Source organism: Pagrus pagrus (assembly GCF_965226575.1).
Source record: "Pagrus pagrus genome assembly, chromosome: 14".
NCBI classification, from domain to species: Eukaryota; Metazoa; Chordata; class Actinopteri; order Spariformes; family Sparidae; genus Pagrus; species Pagrus pagrus.
Genome location: NC_140198.1, coordinates 569,997 through 592,072, shown reverse-complemented (window position 1 = coordinate 592,072; position 22,076 = coordinate 569,997). Strand labels below are relative to the sequence as shown.

The following is a 22,076-nucleotide window of genomic DNA, read 5'->3' as shown; positions in this document are numbered from 1 at the left end:
GCACAGTGACTTTCTAACAACTCAGCAAACCTGGTGGGAGTTTTAATCCAGAGGATTACCGAACAATCGCTGCTCCTCCAAGTGAGAAGCCAGAACTCAGCGTGAGTCCTCTGATCAGATTATTTCATTAATATCTGCAAACATGAAGCACTCGTCCACAGAGCAGAAGACAAACATCTGACTCTGATCTACAGGATCTTTAACCTCAACAGGAAGTTATACTTCAGTGTTAACTAACAGTGCAGTGTGTTCCCTCGGTGTGAGCCCTGTTTAATGTTAATGATGTTACGTAGGGAGTACAGTTTGTAGTACAGTATGTAGTACATATGTAGTACAGTATGTAGTACAGCGAGTTCCACCCTCAACATACACCATATAAATGATATATCATGGTCAGACTCCTCAGTATGAGTTGTATTATCTATGAATCTCTCTTCACACATGAATTAATGAAACACACAACATACTCTGTGTATTAAAATACTCAGACGGCATCTACAGACTCAAGACAGTCGTGCAGGATGTGGCTCTTACAACATACATCACAACCTCTGTGCCAAGAGCAATGTCTTCTGACCTGTAGGACATTTGTCATGTGACCTTCTCTCTTTCTGTCTCTTAACCCACGTTAGATTTTCACTTTTATGTTTGACACGTAAAACACTTGGTTAGGGTTCAGAAAGATCATGTTTTGACTTAAATACCTGGTTCTGTCACCACAAACAAGTCTGGAAATGTCCCAAAGTCTTGTTAAAAATATAGTTTTGTTGCCGCATCTTTTCCCGATTTCTTCATTAGAAAAATCCAAAAGCATTTCATCCCAACATCTCATCGAAAACATCCAGTGGCTTCACATTTACACTGGTCTCTGGCTTAGCGGCATCAACTGTAACTCCACCATCATCCTCACGTCATCCAGCTCATTCACATGTAACGTGACCATGAAACCACACATGTGACAAAACTGAACATATCCGTGATGAAGCTGCCAACGTTTGATTCTGGTGACTGGGCTGTTTCTCTATATAACTTTGATCCGTCTAATTAAGTTAAATCGGTCCCTGCAGAAACAGTTTGATTGCAGAGACGATGCAGACGGCTCTGGAGCTGTTGGGGGGCGCCTGCAGAGGTTTATCTCCCAGCTGTTGCACCCACTTACTCTGCAGCGTGGGAGGATGTGTAATTGCCTGAGAGTTTACAGGACGGTAAAAGTTGAAAGCGAGGGTCATGTTTTCATTTTTTCGCTGTGTTTCAAGAGGTATTACATTTATATTTCATCAGTTCATCCTCGTGGAAGAGAAGCACTTTGTGTTTTGTGCAAACAAGCATAAAGGGGCAGGATACATCTCGGCGCTCGTCAATGTTAATTACACTGATGGAAAGTCTAATGAAAAATGCCCGTCATCTCTACAAAGATGAAGGCCGGAGCTTGTCGACGTCAAAGCGTAACCAGACTAAATTGATCTGTCACTTAAGTCCACAAAAAATGGATCACGGTTTAATTTACTAAAGTTTCCTCTGAATGGAGAATGTTTTATTTATTAATGCTGAACACAGGTTACTGTCTGCTGCTGTTTACTGATGCTTCACATGTGTGCAGCTAATTAAACACATTTTAGCAAAAAAACTAAAAGTCATACAACAATCGGGATCATCGAGGTGAACTGCTGATGAAAATGACGATAGAATATAAACTCACTTATGTACTTGTACTAAAAATGTCTATTTTTACAGAATGCACAAGAAAAACATTTGACTTTACTACATGACCCCAGAATCCAGTTAGTGTCCGTATCCACCTGGCTGAAGCTGTGTGATGCTTCTTAAAAACAAACTGTGCGTCGTCACACTGAGGAGCAGGAAGCTGAAAAGAACATTTGACTTTCAGAAAATGTGAAGTGCTCGAGACGACACACTTACTGCTGCTCCACTTTGGATTACATTTACTAAAGTCTTGCAGGACGCAACTTTAACTTTAAATCACAGAGAATTTTCTGTAGCATCTCGGCACATAATAAAATCTAATAAGAGACAATAAAATGACTCGACTCGATGATAAAATATGCAGTTTATTTGCATCTGAAAATGTACGGCTGCCTCCTCAGAAATATCTGGTAACTAGTAATTAATAATAAAAGTACTCCTTGATAACTGAATGCTGCTTCTGGAATAGTGCACGGCTCTGACAGCTCTTAACGACCTCTTGACGAGGTGTGTTTCGAGCGGGTTAGGGTTAGGGAGGATGCTTCGTTGCCTGGACGGTGACTCCTCAGGTGTGTTTCTGAGACACTCTGAGGTTTCCATGAAATATGCAGCTTTCATGAATAAATCTTCACCTGACATCCTGTTGAACACACAGCAGAAGTATGATTTATGATTTATTGAATTCAAAGGTTTGAGTAGAGAAGCGTGGAGTGCAGTGTGGAGAAGGTAATGTGCTGCGATGTGAGTAATATCCAGCAGCACGAGTGAGTGCTCAGCCAGGGTTGGTGGAGAGACTGCTGGTCAATCTGCTGCTCGGACTCATCGTTGATCCGCTGTTTGAAGTAGAGCCGCCGCTTCCTGTGAAGGCCACCGCCACCGGTGACTGATAGACGAGCTGTAAGTTGAAGAACATGTAAAGTGTAACTGCTTTCAGGCTCCACTTCACCTCCTCCGCCTGCAGCACTGAGGACAAATTCAGCTGGGAGCTGAGCTGAAGGAGCTCCACAGCTACAGGAGACGTTAGCACGGTCACCATTGATCACTCTGTGGATCAATATTCATTGACATTGTTTTGTGTTTTGAAGGAGAGGAAGTATTTTCAGACAGAATATTTTCCTCTCTCCCAGTTTTGTCCTGTCCAGGTAGAATTCAAATGAATGTCACAACACAAGCAGACGCATTGACAGGATGTGTTTTAAAGAAATGAAGACGGCGCGATATTAACCATGTTAGCAGGTGGGAAGCCAGTGAGGGATCATGTTCCTACACTACACTCCTGCTGGTGGTTCACAGTGTCTGTGTGCTGCTGGTGGTGATGTGAGAGGATCATCTGAACCTCCTGCATCGTCCGACCTCTCAGTGGAGAGAATTAACACCCACCACGGACCGACAGCAGAGTCCAAGTGACTGCAGGTCACTGAGACAAACAACTCAATGAAATGAATAATGAGTAAAAAACATTAATAATACTTCAGTTTTAAATTGAGGAGTGCAACCTCAACCTGGGGTGTACCGCCTCAGTCCAAGTTGAAATATCTCAACAAGCAGTGGATGTCTTCAGTGATTCGTGACGTTACCTCCAGAGACACCAGGACTTTTGTGGTTCTGAATGAAATGTTCCCACAACTATTCTCAGGATGAATTATCATAACTTTGTTTTAAATCCAGCACCAACATTTGGTGAACATTTTGTGTTTGTCTACCTGAAAAGCTGACAACAACCCGACCACATGTCCTGATCTCTCGCTGTACCAGTTACCACTGATATTATACGAGTTCAGCTCACTCCACTGACCCACACCGGAGGAAACACATCGCAGAACGTTTCTCCTCAGACATGATGGGACAATTGAGAAGGAAAACGAGCAGCAGTGTCTCATCAGTAAATCCACGGTGGATACATGACAAACATCACAAACTGATGAGAGTGAGGGAGAAAATGTTTCTCCTGGGTTTTTATTCTTAATGTGATAAAAATCTTGTTTGAAGCTTAATTTCTCTCTTTAAGTGCAGCAGCTTCTCCCCGAGTATCGTTTGAAAAGCAGAAGACGCATCAGTGCAGATAGAATAAATGATCCTCTGTGCCGCTGCTCCTGTCAATTTTTCATATTTGACTTTCTGGATAATTATTCAGAGACACATACTTCTGACAGAGCCTTTGTTCAACACTCTGACCGATCTGTCTTATTAATAACTTTAAAGCTTTGAATACCAAGACGTTCACGACCATCTGTCAGTCCTGCACCTGAACTATTTTCAGCTTCAAACTTCAAATTAATTTGTCATTAGATATAAAGATATAAACTGTCAGATCACCTTAGCTCAACTGCTCTCAACATAATGTTTATTTCAGGGTGTGTGCAGGCTGACATCAGATCCTCTCCTCTCCCTTGCCTCACCCTGCTCTCCACCAAGGTGTGCTCAGAGTCATTCTTCACCGACCAGGCTGACCGTCACACCCTGGGGTCCTCTTCAGCATCCTGTAGCAACGCAAACCAATCGCCAGAATAAATATGTTTCTGCACAACCACACAGGTTCAAACGTAACGTTTCTTTAGGTTCAATTGAGAGTAGAGAAAAACAAGAAGTTAACGAGCTAACTCTGAAAGAAATGTATGTTCTTGTCTTGACTATGAATTATAGAGTTGGACATCATGTTACAAATATGCTGCCAGGAGAAGGACTGAGTCTCTGAGTGAGGTGGTGTGAGGTACTTACTGTATCATTAGTGAGTGTGTAACCTTCAGGACATGGTGGTTTGGAGGAGCAGCGGGAGGTGTAGAGTGCTGTGGACACGGTCAGCAGCTAAATGTGTTTAGGAACCAATTTGCTAAATATTCAGATTATATACAGCCAGACGTTTCAACTGGGGAACTGAAGCTGTTATATCTCTCTCGCTTTCTTCAAAGCCACCAGACTCCTTTGACAAAAACAGTGATTTTACCTTTCAGAACCCGGGTGTGTTCGGTTAGTCTGTGTTATTTTAAAGGGTTGAGGATGGAGGCAGTGGGAGACCAACTCTCAGGTCATGTGAGGTAAAATCACTGTTTTTGTCAAAGGAGTTTGGAGCTTTGTAGAAAGTCTTTTAAACAGCTTCAGTCCTGTTGGAAAGAGCTGTACATGTTCTAAAGATAGTGTACACCTGAACTATCCCTTTAACGTGCTGTGATTTAAAACCAATAATATATTTATATATTTGAACTGAAAGAGAACTCATGAGAAATAGTATCTGTAAATATCGCAGGAAACCCCTCCTGTCTCAGTGTGATCTCAGCTGCTTATCATTCAGAATAAAATATGATTTTGTGATTGAATGTTTCTGTATAAACAGGTTTATGTGTCCCACTTTAATCATCAACAACAACAACAGGGACTGAGGGAGTTGTGAGCGTTGTTGCTGAACTTGTCCTGCAGCTCCTGATCTGTGACAGAATTATTTTTCTTAAATATCCCTGAAATTGGAAACATGACAGCTGCAGAATAAAAAGTACGCTTTGTTTCCCCGAACAAGATTAGTTTCTGTGATTAAATTCTTTAGATTGGACAATCGATGTACAACGTGCCGTGTCTTTGAGTTGTGTTCTGACATTTGTACATATTGATTTCAATAGTATTAGATGTTGTTTTTAGTCTCTTAAATTGGGCTGTGTAAATATCAGCCACAGTGAAACAGAACGTGAAAAAGCAGAAAATCAATGTGAGCCAACAGTTTTCAGTACTCGCTCTGACCTCGCTGGATTTGTGTTCAGACTAGATTTTTACATACAAACTGAGTGTTGTTGCTCAGGAGACATCGCTCACCTCTCTGTTACTATTCATGAAACCACTCGTGTTCCTCGTCCCGATTATCAGCCGTCTTTATCCACAAACAAAAAGCTCCACGATCAACTTGATGCACAGATCTGTGTTGAGGCTCCCTCAGTGAGGGTGATCCATCACACAGCTGAGCTCGCCTCATGAAAACTTTAAAAGTTTACTCCTGCATTCATTTACTATCATGCCTCGGGGTTCGCATGCACACTTGTATGTGTGTGTGTGTTTGTGGTGCCCAGTGAACCATAACTCTCCTTTCTGGCACATTAATCCATCAAACCAAACAATATGCAGATGGAAGTGCAACCTGACTGCAGGATTGTGTTGCTGCATCAAAATGTTTGTCTATTTTTAGTCCTCCAGCACTCAGCTGTATGGAGGAGTGCTTTCTAACCCTTTGTTCAAATTTCAACTATACTGTTGTAACTTTGTAACATTGGACTTTGATGTTAATGCAGCATGGAGACAGTACACACAGAAATATATAAAGCATAGCATGAAGGAGCAGGAGAGTCGAGGTGCTGCAGGGGAAACACACACAGCTGCAGACGAGCACCACTTTACAAAGAGCATTTTAATGTGCAACACAAAATTTGACAACAATCATCAAACCATCTGATTAGTGTGAGCTAATATCTGAAAATAAAAAGTGAAGGTGTCATTGACTGTGACGTGAGCGTCCAGGTCAACATGTGGTCAGAAGCTCCAGAAACAGGTAGTCAGTCAACACATCCTCACACCTGAACCACTGAACAGGCTGATTACCAGAGCAACATGTATCACTGTGTCTGCCCTCATCGTACGGACACAGTTTGGCTGGTTTGGTTCAGGAAAACATTCAGTGTAAATATCTACATTACGTATGTAACTTCAGTCCCATTATGAACACAACTTCAGTCCCATTATGAACATAACTTCAGTCCCATTATGAACATAACTTCAGTCCCATTACGTATGTAACTTCAGTCCCATTATGAACATAACTTCAGTCCCATTATGAACATAACTTCAGTCCCATTACGTATGTAACTTCAGTCCCATTATGAACATAACTTCAGTCCCATTACGTATGTAACTTCAGTCCCATTATGAACATAACTTCAGTCCCATTATGAACATAACTTCAGTCCCATTACGTATGTAACTTCAGTCCCATTACGTATGTAACTTCAGTCCCATTATGAACATAACTTCAGTCCCATTATGAACATAACTTCAGTCCCATTATGAACATAACTTCAGTCACATTACGTATGTAACTTCAGTCACATTACGTATGTAACTTCAGTCCCATTATGAGCATAACTTCAGTCCCATTATGAACATAACTTCAGTCCCATTACGTATATAACTTCAGTCCCATTATGAGCATAACTTCAGTCCCATTATGAACATAACTTCAGTCCCATTATGAACATAACTTCAGTCACATTATGAACATAACTTCAGTCCCATTATGAGCATAACTTCAGTCCCATTATGAACATAACTTCAGTCCCATTATGAACATAACTTCAGTCCCATTATGAACATAGTTTTAGTCCCATTACGTATATAACTTCAGTCCCATTATGAACATAACTTCAGTCCCATTATGAACATAACTTCAGTCACATTATGAACATAGCTTCAGTCCCATTATGAGCATAACTTCAGTCCCATTATGAGCATAACTTCAGTCCCATTATGAACATAACTTCAGTCCCATTATGAACATAACTTCAGTCCCATTATGAACATAGCTTCAGTCCCATTACGTATATAACTTCAGTCCCATTATGAACATAACTTCAGTCACATTATGAACATAGCTTCAGTCCCATTATGAACATAACTTCAGTCCCATTACGTATATAACTTCAGTCCCATTATGAGCATAACTTCAGTCCCATTACGAACATAACTTCAGTCCCATTATGAACATAACTTCAGTCACATTATGAACATAACTTCAGTCCCATTATGAGCATAACTTCAGTCCCATTATGAACATAACTTCAGTCCCATTATGAACATAACTTCAGTCACATTATGAACATAACTTCAGTCCCATTATGAGCATAACTTCAGTCCCATTATGAACATAACTTCAGTCCCATTATGAGCATAACTTCAGTCCCATTATGAACATAACTTCAGTCCCATTATGAACATAACTTCAGTCACATTACGTATATAACTTCAGTCCCATTATGAATATAGCTTCAGTCCCATTACGTATATAACTTCAGTCCCATTATGAGCATAACTTCAGTCCCATTATGAACATAACTTCAGTCACATTACGTATATAACTTCAGTCCCATTATGAACATAACTTCAGTCACATTACGTATATAACTTCAGTCCCATTATGAACATAGCTTCAGTCCCATTACGAACATAACTTCAGTCCCATTACGAACACAACTTCAGTCCCATTATGAACATAACTTCAGTCCCATTATGAACATAACTTCAGTCCCATTATGAACATAGCTTCAGTCCCATTATGAACATAGCTTCAGTCCCATTACGAACATAACTTCAGTCCCATTACGAACACAACTTCAGTCCCATTATGAACATAACTTCAGTCACATTACGTATATAACTTCAGTCCCATTATGAACATAACTTCAGTCCCATTATGAACATAACTTCAGTCACATTACGTATATAACTTCAGTCCCATTATGAACATAACTTCAGTCCCATTATGAACATAACTTCAGTCCCATTATGAACACAGCTTCAGTCCCATTGATGTACTGGAAGTCCTGCGCCTGTTTAACCGTTCATCCTCCTCCACATACAGACTTGTTGCTCTTTATATGTTCTTCCTCCTTTGCTGCTGTAATAATGACTTCAGCCACTAGAGGTCACCGACTCATAACATTAATATGGGTCGTAATAAGCTGCTTTCACAGTTGACCAGTGGATGTTTTTTTACAAGCAATATAGTAATAATACATGTTGATATGTAATGTATTACAGATAGAAAAGGAGGAGGAGGCCTTCACCTGCCGAGACCACACTATGAAAATAACTTAAAAGAGTGAACAGGAAGTCCTCGACCCAGTCACCAGAATTAATGTAAAGTGTACGTTTCTGCAAACCTCAGATATTTTAAACTTCTCTGGTGTTTTGTTGTCACCATGCTGTGTTGATGCTCTGGTTTGGTTTAGGCACAAAAACCACCCGGTTAGTTTAGTAAAACATCACGTTTGTCTTAAAATGTCTGGTTCTGTTTCCACAAACACGGCTGGAAAAGTATCCAGTGGTTTCACGCTGACTGATGTTGAAACACAGTCTCAAACAGTGGTCTCTGGCTTGTATCAGCCTCCACCTCCACACATGAACGTCAGTACACATTAAATGTAAACGTGATCTGACACATACAAATGAAGCATATCTGTGACGTGCAGAACATTTTATTGTCGCCTCTGGTTGGTTGTGAGTCATCATCATTTTAAGTCTTTTTGAGGATTTGAAATGACTTACTGACGTTTTGTGTGAAATTATTAATCAAAGCAATGTAGAGCTTCTGACAGAAGTTAAGCCTTAAACATCAAATGAAGAGTTGCATTAAAGTCTCTGGCAGACAGTAAGTGAACAGTGTCTCCTCCACAGACGTGCTGCAGGTCAGCTGTGGTTCATTTCTCCTGTTCCCTAAACTTTGTTTACTGCATAAAGGAACGAATACAAAACCTCTCCGTCATCTAGACATGTCTCACTAAACAGCACAGAGCCTCAGGGGCTTTAATAAGAGAGGCTGGCAGACGGCTGCACTGTGTGTGTGTGTGTGTGTGTGTGTGAATCATATTGTAGTCTTGTAAGTCTTCACATGATGAACGACATGTGACACTAAGATCAGAGACAAACAGACAAAACACCAAACGACAAATAATGAAATGATGCAGGAGAAGAAACCTTTTTAAGTCTAAAGAGAGATATTGAAAAATGTTTTATTTTATTGTTCCAAAGTTACAGAGCAGACCAATCAAAGGCCTGTAAATAATCCTATAATAAATCATCGTGTTCGAAGGCAGAACTCGTACAGACACTGTAGTCGTCTTCCTGTTTCAAGGTTTGAGCTGATGATGATTGGAGAAGCTTGTCAGAGCAGCGAACACTTCACTGCTCGAGCGTTCAACGCTTTATGGTGAGAAAAGCTGGAGATGAAGGTGGAAAAGATTTCCCCGTCCGACTCTGAGGACAAGGCCACTGCTTCGCTCGATGGCTCTTTACTTTGTTCAAGTCCCTCCTGACCTCTGGTTGCAATTGCAAAGTGAAATGATGATCTTTTAAAAGTGCTCAAAGTGGTGGGTGCACAGGCCTGTCAAAAGCCTGGGATTACCCGAAGAGGCGAGAGCTGCTTCAAATGGTTCTGGTATTTCATGTGGTGACACTTAGATGGGCAAGTGTTTCTGCTAACCGTCGCTTTGAGAGCGTGCGGCGGCGGCGGCGGCGGCTTCAGATGCAGCTCGTCATCTGATTGCTGATGGAATCCGTCTCGAGTGGTTTTTTATGTTTGTTTTTTCTCGGTGATCGACAAAGAGACATTGACACATGGCTCCAAGACGCACTGGAACAAACAACAGCACAAAGCACTTTAATCCAAAATTGGCTTGTCATGGGCTTTATGAGCTGCACAGAGACAATAAAGCTGTTGTCTATTCTGGACTTAAACGACGGCCCTCTGTCATGTGGAGAAACAATAAAAGAGCTTCTTCTCTCTGCAGGTGGAGTCTCCACTGGCTGTGGACGCAGTGTTGGGAGAGTCTGCCTTCTCGGTCACAGACGACAAGGTTTCCATCACAGAGATGCGTGTTCACGCCGTCTCAGGCCTCACCCTGTCACTGCAGCCCAGCCCGGGCAACAGCCACACCATGGTGGCCAAGGCAGCCGGCGTCCAGACGCTCACTGCTCCCAAACAGGTACGACACTATGCGACACAACACGACACGACACAGAACGACACAACACGGCACAGAGCGACACAACACGACACAGAACGACACAACACAACACAACACGACACAACACAGAGCGACACAACACAGAACGACACAACACGACACAGAACGACACAGAACGACACGACACAGAGCGACGCGACACAGAACGATACGACACACGATGCAGAGAGGAGGAATTATGTGCAATCATGTTCAAGATATCCGTGATATAAAGTTGGGCGGCACAATTAATCAAAACACTGTCACAGTCAGAATACGACCAAATCACAGAAGCTGTAACTTATTGACCAGCGTCATGATGAAGGACTGTAGAGCTGCAGAGACGTCCTGACCTGCAGATCTTCTTCTCCACGGTTAAAGAATAGAGCTACCATTAATCAATTATTTGTGAACTATTAAATGAATCACAAGCTTTTTTGGAAATGGAATAATCAGTTTGATTAAATGTGAATATGTTCTGGTTTCTTTCCTCTGTGACAGTAAACTGAACATCTTTGCAGACATTTGAGGACGAAACACTGATCGTCATTTTTCACCATTTTATCCATTTTATTGACCAAACAGCTGATCTATTAATCCAGAAAACAATTAACAAATAATAATAATCAATAATCAGCAGTGAAAAACAGGGTTAGTTGCAGCACTGGCACTAAAACGTGATGATACACCCTCATGATGTGTGTGTGTGTGTGTGTGTGTGTGTGTGTGTGTGTGTGTGTGTGTGTGTGTGTGTGTGTGTGTGTGTGTGTGTGTGTGTGTGTGTGTGTGTGATCCAGCGGAGATGTTCGTGTCCATGTTCTGGTTCTGACTCTGTCCTCCTCCCTGCTCTCATGTTTTGAGGGTTTTTTGCCAAAAAAAGGGAAAAAACACACTAAACACAGTTAAAGATGAATTTGATTGCCAGATAGATATCGTGGTGACATCATCATCGTGAATTCACATTGATCACGTAGTGAAAATCTGATATTGTGACATCAGCATGACTTTAATAGTTTTTCAGTTAAAATAAAGATTGTGATGCAAAAGTGATCATTAACACTGATCATCATGAACAAGCTGTCAAAATAACTTTCTGCAACATTAATATTCACTGAAATGTGTTTTGTTCAGAGTCGCGGTTGCTCAGCGAGTCGCCAGCCGGGATCTCAGTGTTGATTTCTAGCTGAACTCCTGAGACGTCTTTTCATTCTCACCGGATACAATCAGCGTGTCACAAAACACAGGTGTCGTCATTTTGATCGTTTGTTCAGTTGTAGCTTTGAAGAAAGATGATATAAGCTATTTTGTCATATTTCACTGCTCGACATTTAATATTTCATATAAAATGTCATAAATATGGAAGTGTAAAGGCTGTGAGCTGCCAGCAACACGCTCCAGGAGCAGCTCTATACATTAATGTGAAACAAGACATTGTGTGCAGCACCGCTGTGAAGCACATGTGAGTACTGAGAGCGTCACAGCGTGTAGTGCTGTTATAAACGACACGACAGTACGTTATAAACGTGTAGTGCATGTACAGGTTGTAGCTTTAAAGGCAGAGCGGCCGTCCATCAGTCAGAAGGTTGATGGTTTGATCACTGACCCCTGCAGTGAAATCACTTTCTAAATATGCAGGGTTCCAGTAATATCCTCTAATATATGCAAATAAAAGCTTGTCGTCATTTTGGAGCCTGACTTGGAAACAACTTCTTCAGATGAAGACAGTTTGCAGAAACAGTTTGAAACATCGTCTCAAAGGGAAACTGCTCACTGAGGATGGTTAAGGTTGGACCTAAATCTCCAGGGACTTGATGCAAATCAACAAAATGTCCTACTAATTAACAGAAAGTGTGCATGTGTGTACTAAAGCTAACCAGGCACGTTCCCCAGCCACCTTCAGACTCACTAAAGAGAAATGTGAGACGTGTTCAGAGCTGCATGAAATACTCACAGTGCATTTTAGTTTGCAAAACACACGACAGTATCACAGAAATATTCAGGTGGAACCACAACCGCTGACGGTGGAGTTAGCAGCCGTCTACCTGAGAGAAATAATAATCTGACGCTGCACCTTTCCTGAGAAATCCATCCTGATTGGTGGAGTTAGCGCGTGTGTCACTGCTCATGCTTCCTCTCGTTGTGGCAGTGAACATCACTTCCTGGACAGCTTCTGATTCTCGACGTTCTTTAAATGTTTTTACATTTTTAAAACCAAAACACAACCAGTGAAATCCTTTCAGATCAAAGTCTGAAGTGTTCGGTATCAGATCTGACTTGATGCAGTCAGTGTTTCATGTGCAGTATCGTGGCTCTACACCTTCCTCACTCTCTGTACTCAGTGTGTGTTCTGAGTGGTGAAATCAAGTTTATTTGCAAATCCCTTCAGTGGCTCCGTATCAACAAGCACTAGGTTCACTTCACAGTAATAAAATTATTTCCCAGCTAAATCTTTTAAGCTGCAGCCGGCATTGTTAGCAAGGACAGCAGATAAAGACGGCTGCACTGAACTAATAAGTATCCTTGGTGCTGTTTTATCACAACCTCCATATTAACGGAGCCGGCGAAACACTTCTGAAACGTCCAAATACGTTTACCAAAATGGATTTTACTGCTGGAGTGAGACATGAGGAGCAGAACGAGCTTTTTCTCTGCCGCTGTCTCGTCACACAGGAGGAAGGATCTCTGCAAGTCTCTGCAAGGAATTAATTGGCAGCCCTGCTTCACCTAGGGAAAAGTGTGTGTGTGTGTGTGTGTGTGTGTGTGTGTGTGTGTGTGTGTGTTTGTGTGTGTGTGTGTGTGTGTGTGTGTGTGTGTGTGTGTGTGTGTGTGTGTGCGCCCATATGTGTGTGTGCTTTTCCTGCTTCGCCCATTCATTGGCCTGCAAGTTGCTAAAAATGCAACGACAACCCCATCGAGCATCAGCGAGAGAGAAGCGAGCATTAAATTCCAATTTTTCTTGCTTTCCGCTTCTTGGCCACCTTGAAATTTAATTATTGTAATGTATTGTCCTAAGTGCTCTCCAAGGCCGGGCCATAAAAGGCAGCCAATTCCTCTGCCGGCAGAGCTCTCAGAGGAGTACTGGAGCTATTTCAAGCCATTTGATTCTGTTTCACGGGAAAACTTTCTAAATGTCCTCTATTACTGCAGAAATGAATGAACACATAAACTATGGATGGGGAGAGTTGGACAATCAAGGTCTCTCTGCATCAGTCTCTTTTCCACTTGACAAAGTTCAAGCTCTCAGAAGTGAAAGGCTTCAGTACTGAAGGTTCATCATAAAACATTTCTCTTGGTGGGACTTACTCACTCTTCTAAAGGTCTGTGTGGCTCTGGATGTGTTATTACAACTCAACATCAGGGAATATTTTTATTTATTTGTGGATATTTTATAATCCAAGCTGTTAATGTTCAGTTTGCATCCAGATTTATTCCCTGATGCCATAAAGATAAATCAGACCAAGTGAGAAAATCTTCATCCTACTGGACATTAATTCATGGAAATGCACAGATTAAATTAATTGTAGAGGAGTGTGTGTCAGTGGTTGGTCAGAGAGATGCATAAAATAATATCAGGATGCAGAAATTCCACGGGGTCTCATCAGGTTCGTCTTTTTTGAAGACTATATTTGTATATACATACATATACTATATATTTGTGATATAACTGCCCCAGACTAAACCCGATCTTCTCTACGGTGGCCCAGAGGGTCAAAACACAACAACATTTCAGAGAACATGAACATTCCAACATTAATTTTTCAGAAAACACATTTTATAAATCACAACACTATTTAGGAAACATAACGACTTTTCATTTTTTCTGAAATGATGAATGTTCTTAAAGTGTAGTTGTGTTTGGCCCCTCAGGGCCACCGTACGCTGTGTGTGTAAGTGTGTCTGTATTGGATCACCACACAACAGCTTGTACCGACTGTTTCGTCAGTGTGGAAACACACACTCGTTGTTTTTTTGTTCCTACAGCAGCCTTTTGGTGGCAGTCCGCTCATAAAAACAGATATTTCATATTTAATGTATTATTGAAATCATCCATATGATTTAAATAATACATTCTGTCACGCTGAGATGACAGAGGTCTGGCTCGTGGTGGAATATCGTCTTAGTATTCAGTCTTCTCCCAAACCACAGAACCGGTTGTGTTTCTGCTCTTTGCCACATCAAAAGAGCGAAAAGCCGTCGACTGTTTCAGAGACCGCAGTTTTCTCTCTCCATGGTGGGCTGCTGATGTTTAAGCCAGCTGTGAACAAAGGCCACTGTCAGACGCAGCCTTGATTACACGGACACCAGGGTTGTGGTTTGTCAGGTAACCAGCATGCAGGAGTTCAGCCGTTTTATCTGGTTTCTTTATGGGAGAATATGGAGAGTGAAGAATGATAGAAAATACAGAATGAGATGAGACACAACAAACTGCAGCTGCTGCTGTACCAGTCTTATCTGCGTGTGCTGCAGAGCGGAGCTGCATGTGTCGCAGCCTTCAGGAGACACGTCGTCCTGCCGTCCGTCCTCCTTCCTGCTTGAAAGTGGTTTGCTGGTGAGCACATCAGAGGACGGCCGTCTGTGTGCGTGGCGAGGCTCGTGGCGAGCGCCGGGTTCTGCACATGTTCGCCGAAGCTCTGGAGATTTAGAGACTGTGCCAGGAAAGAATGGATCTGAACCATTTAAATATTCTTTGGAGAGATTCAGACACAAGGCAGCTTTGTCTCTGTACTGTACTGAGAGTCACACAGCGGGAACATCAGACCGACACCAGTCTCAAAGGACACGCGTCACCTTCATCACGTCCTCCCGTCGCTCTGCTGGTTAGCTTCTCTGTCTCACCCTGATAAACAGACACTGTTATAATGTGATGGTGGACCTGTGCTGCATGAACCTCGGTACCGTTCTGTTTGAGACTGGACCTGCTCGTCCTGACGACACACAGTATTCTCAGTAGTTTTGTGGGCGTGCAGAGTGTAGCACACATTATTCGGATTTTCTGTTAACTGCCAAATTAATTAAGGGAGAAAAATCTTTAAACACGATCGCTGGAATGATTTTAAAGCTTTCAATCAAAACTAACTAATAATAAAGTAATCAACCCAATTTATTTGCAATAATTGGTCAGAAACATAAAAAAGAAAATTGTCATTGTCTTGTTTTTCTTTTCAGGATTCACTTTTCAATCACGAGGGTTTTTATCTAACTCATGTATTATTAATTATGATTGACAGGTCGATAAACCGTATCAGACACAATCAAAGCTGAATATTCTTTAACGCTAACCCTTTCAATCTGGGCCTCAAAAGAAACCTGAGTGGAAAACTCAGTTTTATTCATACAGAACCAATTAACAACAAAAGTGGTCCATAGTTTATTGACAGAGAGCGACGTCCCCCTGAACATGAAGAACTGCCACAGTCAAACACTTTGACATGATTTAATGTTGCAGTAGTTTGTGAGTGCCGAGTACAGATAATGTTGTTTTTATGAGTTTGAATGTCTCAATATGTCAATAATTTATAAAAAAGAAATGTACTTTAATCAAAATCATTGCTCTTAAGCTCAGTCTGAGGCTGTTTGTTCATAACTTCTGATCATCCCGTTTAATTTCAGGCTCAACTTGACAACTTCTGGTTTTAAGCACCACTGATTCAGAGCTTTAGGAGGATTTTGAATGTTTTGATAACTTGCAGTGTTAGAAAACACTGGACGAGCTGATTTTCTGCCTGTTTATGTCGTTACAGTGTTTTCAGTCTGTTTCTGGTTCTGACATGTAGTTAACCTTGTGATTAGATGATGATACCTGGTCGAGTGTGTTCTGTCATCAGCTTCACAGTGAGATCAGGGAGGTTGACTCTTTTTGTCCTGTTGTTTTTTGATTCTGGTTCTGACTGTCTGTCTCTGTGTTTGTGTGACAGGAGGCCAGTCTGTCGATCTGGATGCTTTTCAGCGACAACACAGCCGCCACGCTGACTTACTTTGATCCCAAAGACTACAACCTCAATGCCTCCTCGCTGGATGACAAAGTGGTGTCGGTCTCTCAGGAGCCTCAGCAGCGCTGGCCTGTGGTGGTGGCAGAAGGAGAGGGATCTGGCGAGATGGTGCGTTTAGAGATGACCATCTGTGAGGCGTGCCAGAAGACCAAACGCAAGAGCGTCATCGCATCTGCTGCCGTTTATGTCAAGGTCCGCTTCGGCCCGGAGGAAGACTCCGAGGAAGAGGCGACCACGGAGGGCGAGATCGAGCTGGCGCCCGTCACCAGGCGTCCGATCATTGATCCGAACATTAGTGGAAGAATTTATGAGACATCTAATGAGCAGCCTGCCAGCGTTCCCATTGATTACACCAATTTCCCCACCATTAGCAACCAGGAGCGACCGACTGAGAGTGACGAAGAGGAGGAAGACGACTTTGTGCACTCTCCTCGTAACATGACCGACCTTGAGATTGGCATGTACGCTCTGCTGGGAGTCTTCTGTCTGGCCATCTTAGTCTTTCTCATCAACTGCATCGTCTTCGTGCTTAAATACCGCCACAAGCGGATCCCCCCCGAGGGTCAGGCCAACATGGACCACTCCCACCACTGGGTGTTCCTGGGAAACGGCCAGCCGCTGAGGGCCCAGTGTGACCTGTCACCGCAGCAGGTAGAGAGTCCCAGTAACCCTCTGGAGGGCGTACAGACTTGCTGTCACGGGGACCACCACAGCAGCGGCAGCTCCCAGACTAGCGTTCAAAGCCAGGTACACGGGCGGGGCGACGGCAGCTCCGGGGGCTCGACGAAGGAGAACGGCGAGGACGCCAATTCACCCACCTCCAAGCGCAAGAGAGTCAAGTTCACCACCTTCACCACCCTCCCCACAGAGGAGCTGCCCTATAACTCCATCCCCATAGCAGACGAAGAGGACATTCAGTGGGTTTGCCAGGATATGGGCTTTCAAGACCCGGAGGAACTGCATGACTACATGCGCAGAATAAAAGAAATAGCCTGAGAGCAGAGGTGCAGTGCGAAGCACCGCTCTCAGCTTTCTAAAGAAATATTCCTTTCTATTTTTCTCTTTTTCACCTGAGTGAAAGATAATTTTTCACAGACTAAAAGGCCAACTGTTGTTTTGGTTAGGGTGTGTTCCATTTAGTTTGCACAGTGCTGTAATCTCATACACACTCACACAGAAGAGAACGCAAGGAAGCCAAAGACTCGAGCAGAGCATCTCAATCACTGGAGGAATCTGTAAATCTTGGCTACAGGAGGCTGAGCCGTGACCCGTGTGAGAGCTGCTCCTGCTCTCTTGTGTCAGGATCTGGTTCTGGCTCAGTGGGACTCTGCAGTACTGTACCGACTCCAAACAAAGAGGCCTTTGATGAACTAAAAACTGTCAAAGACTCTCGTGAAAGCTACGTTAAAAAAATCATTTTGTTTTTGCCAAAGTAGGAAAAGTGTTCTTTTAATGGCGAAACTTTCTTCATTGTTGTTCTCGGTGCAGCACACTCATGATTTGTACTCATGTTCATTCCCTACATTTTTCTACATTTCATAGGTAGTCAGACGCAGTGCCCTATTATTAGTCCTCCTGGTCCTGAACAAATCTAATGCCTTATAAAGATGGTCACAGTTCACTTCTTATATCAGCGCAGACACCCTGTTTTCTCACTACGGCTAGAGACGGTGTAGTCGGATGTAAAGTGCTACAACCGACCTCCAGCATGAGGTATACATAGAAAAGAGCTCGTGTGTTGTGAGGATCTCAAACATTGTTTGCATGGACGGGGATCTCCAGGCACAATCAGCAACTTTTTCCAAATTTGTAAATGTTTGTATTGTAGTTATATAATCATTCATACACATTACTGAAGTAAATATGTTATCATGCATCACACGCATGCCATGTCAGGCCTCCATACGCGCAGACATTCCTCTCTAGTATATGTATATAAACCGTATGGAGCCGGAGCGTTCAGCAGGTCACTTCCTCTGAGGTAGGACAGAGCGGGAAGCCGCTTGAAGTCGTTGAAATTTTTATAGTCTTGTGGTGAGTAGAAGGTTCCCCTCGGTAATGTCGTGACAGAACTGTAGCTCTTTAACAAAGTGGTATCACACCCGACTGTTGAACATGGGGATCTGCTATGCATCAGAATGGAAACAGATCTAATCTTTGATGATTTATTTCCCTTTCCTGGAGTTCGGCCTCTGGGACAATAAAAAACTTATAACGTACCAGTAGAAAACATTCACACTGAACACCAGATCCTCTGAACTCTGCAGGAAGTGTCATCGCCCACAAAGAAGATTCATGAATAAATTATTGATTTTGCGCCATCATTTAAATCATAGCCATCCCATGTTGTCACGCTGTTTTTACAAACACACTCTGCTGTGTGTGTGCTCGTTACTCTCTTTATTCCAGTGAACTCACAAATCTGCTTCGTCTCAACTAAACAGAGACTCGTTGCTAAAGAACTGAGTTGTTGCTGCTGTGTGACGAGCGGGTGGATGATGTGTGTAGAAGTTTCTCAGGACGCTGATCGGCTTTGTTGACAAATCAAAGTGATTGAAACCAGCAGGGACGGTTGGAGTTATAAGCAGGTTTTGTTGTGCAGAAAGTGAGTTTAAAGCTGCGCTCAGTAGGCGATTTGAGCAACACATCCTCAAACCTGAACGAACGAGCAGGTCGACCCTCAAGTCCTCAAACAACATATATCACTGTTCCCAGACAGCGTGAGGTTGGAGCGTCGCAGCGACAGGCGGACGGGACCTTCATCGTACTCTTGGTGTTTGACCAGCGTTAGGAAAGAAAACTACTCGTTTATGTTCAGGACAACGTTAAAGTTAAATGAACTCAGTTTACTTGTGATGTCACATCAGACATGAACATCGATCTCCTGGTGGAAGTCCTGTGCTTGTTTGACCCGAGCATCTGTCCCGGACCTCCTCCCTATTCGGACTAGTCGCTCTTTTAACTGCTTCTCTTCACGTCCTCCTTTGCTGCCTTAATATTTACTACAGCCACTAGAGGTCGCTGTCTAACAAGAAACGTTAATTTGGGTCGTTATAAGCTGCTTTCTCAGTTGGCCTACAGGACCGGCTGGATGTGAAGAGGATGCTATCCCCCTTGTTAACCTGCCATCCATCCGCCTTCAGATCACTAACAGGCGGGCGGCCTGTCGGGTCCGGGCCCAGACGACATCCTGTCCGGGCCTGGACCTACGACCTTAGACACACCGTTTCTGTTTAAACAGGCGCAGATCTTTCGGCCTTTACCACACCAGCAGCCCCACAAACTCACAGACCAGTTGTTTGTGGTGTGAATCAGTCACATGACGCTACTCAGCCAATCAGATCTGTGTATTACTGTGACTGGAGTCAGACAGATTAACGCGAAGACGAGAGACGAGTCGAGTGACGAGTCGAGTGACGAGAGTCTGAGAAATTAGACAGAGAAACCAGATTTTAATCAAGAAGGAACTCATCGAAAATATAAGGAAATAATGTATCTCAACTTTGAGATCAGGATTTTCCTCTAACTAAACCTTTTTATGTTTGAATTTTTCTCGTCTTCTCTCAGTCGGATCTATAATCTTTCGGGGTTGTCCCGTCTCGTCCTGTCCCTCCTGTTAGAAATGAACAAATCGCCTACTGACGCCACAACAGCAGGAAGAAGAAGATCTGGCAGGTTAGAAAGAGCATAAAACATCTGATCCAAACACATGAGAGCGTGACGACAGCAGAGCTTATAGTATTTTTAATTGCAGCTGCCCTGTTAGCTTAGCGTATCTGACTTCTGAAGGTTGATGTTATTTCAGCTCTGATCTCACATGAAACAAGTTCTTTTCAGGACTAATGAAGCAACCAAGAATCCGTTTCCGTGTCACTTTCCTTTAATTCTGTATATCTAAGGGCTTGGATTCTTCTTTTATGTAAACTGACGAGTGATTTCAGTGATCCTCAGAGGAGACTGTGTCCCGCTCCCTCTGTGGTGATGATGACCGTCAGCTGCTCTTCAGCCCCTACAGCCTTATTCAAGACCCAATCCAGAATTAAAACCAGCTTTATATCCGACACCAACATTGAATTAAAGACGTGTTTCCTCACAGCTAAACTCAAGTGTCAGATGTGACGGTTTGATCACAGCAACATTGTAAATACTGGAACAAAACCGGCTTTAATTTCCTCAGAAAGTTGCCATGAGATTATTTTCCGTCAGTAAACCATAACGTTCAATATTCTCCATGTATATAGACGAACATTTGATATATTCATGAATCCTGGATTGGGACTTTAAGGATTTGGTTAACTGCATGCCCTCTCTTTGTTCATTGTGGTTGAAATGAATAAATTCTAGTGTTTAATGATATTCAATCTGTGTTAACATCTGAAGAGAAGATCAAACAGTTTTCATTTGACAGTCCAAGCCCGTCGTTCAGCCGCAGCATCATCATGATTTGCCATGAAATGAAGAGAAGCAGCAGCAGCAGCAGCTGGACGAGCGTCACTTCTTCTTTAAATGATGGATTCTCAGGATGAATGTAGGACTCTTTACTAAACTGGCTCGTTAGTGTTCATGTGGTTGGCCCAATTAACAGATTAAGTGTCTAATAGCAGCTCTACTGTTGTCCTTTGGTTTTTACTCACACTGTATGTTGATATGTTGCCATCACCATCAGTAACATTTGATTTGTCATCAGTTTCCTCCTCGCTGTATTTGTCTTTTGTAAAGCTGCTTCGGTGACGGTGCACATGTTGCTCATTTTGTATTTCCTTCAAGCTGCTAATAGAAACTTAGTCCTTTTACAAGATGTAACTGAACATGGTGAATTGTACCTTTCTGCCCCTCTGCAGCTCAGTCGGCTGTGCCAAGTCACCACCGCACTCACAACAATATGTTAATGTACAGAGCACTGTTAAATTTCCTGTATTCTCTCGAAAACAAACCCTTGTATTTTCCTGTTATATGTAAAGTACTAAAGAAAATGCAATACACACGACACTGTCTCATTCTTACTTCACCTGCAGCGCTGATGACTGAGCAGAAGCAAACGTTTACGGTCACCAGAATACGTTACGATACGTTATATGTCAGTAATACGACCAAACTTCACGTCTTCACCAAACTAAACATTTTCACTGGTCGCACCGATGCTGCCGATATTCAACAGGTCGGATTTAAAAATGTATTAAAATATGTTTTGGCCAACAGAAACGGAAGTGTAGATATTTGCCTTTAAACATGTTTTCTGTAGATTATTTTATAATATATTTTAGATCTAAGTGCAAACTTTTATATCAATTAATGGTTTTTATAAAAAGCCCAAAAATATTTGTGGTTCGTTTATTTGTTTCACTTTAAACTTCAGCAGCTTGTAGCTTCATTATCTGAACTATGAGGAAAAACATTTATCTGGACCTTAGTTCCTGTTTACAGTCATTTACATAACTTATTACATAAATTCATATTTAAAAATACAAACATAAATGAAAAAGCTCGGCGCACCGGTGCAGCCGGAGTGAGGAGTGAATCTGGAGCCTGTTGATGTCACAACCTTACGTTTCTTTATGTTCAGTTTGATGTTGTGACATCACTGTGTTCATGGTCCTGTTGGTCAGGGTGAGAAAACAGGAAACAGCTG

General features: G+C 42.5%; 1 protein-coding gene across 4 annotated transcripts in view; it reads left to right on the top strand.

The window, feature by feature from the left end:
• Positions 1 to 21,434, top strand: part of tmem132e (transmembrane protein 132E) — a 387,724-nt gene extending 366,290 nt beyond the window's left edge. For all 4 annotated transcript variants that reach the window (XM_084374076.1, XM_084374077.1, XM_084374078.1 and 1 more), the window contains 2 exons: positions 10,242 to 10,436; positions 16,373 to 21,434. In XM_084374076.1, the coding sequence (XP_084230202.1) occupies positions 10,242 to 10,436; positions 16,373 to 17,443 (1,266 nt within the window). In that variant the 3' untranslated portion in view covers positions 17,444 to 21,434. The remainder of the gene's footprint in view (positions 1 to 10,241; positions 10,437 to 16,372) is intronic.
• Positions 21,435 to 22,076: the final 642 nt, after the last annotated feature.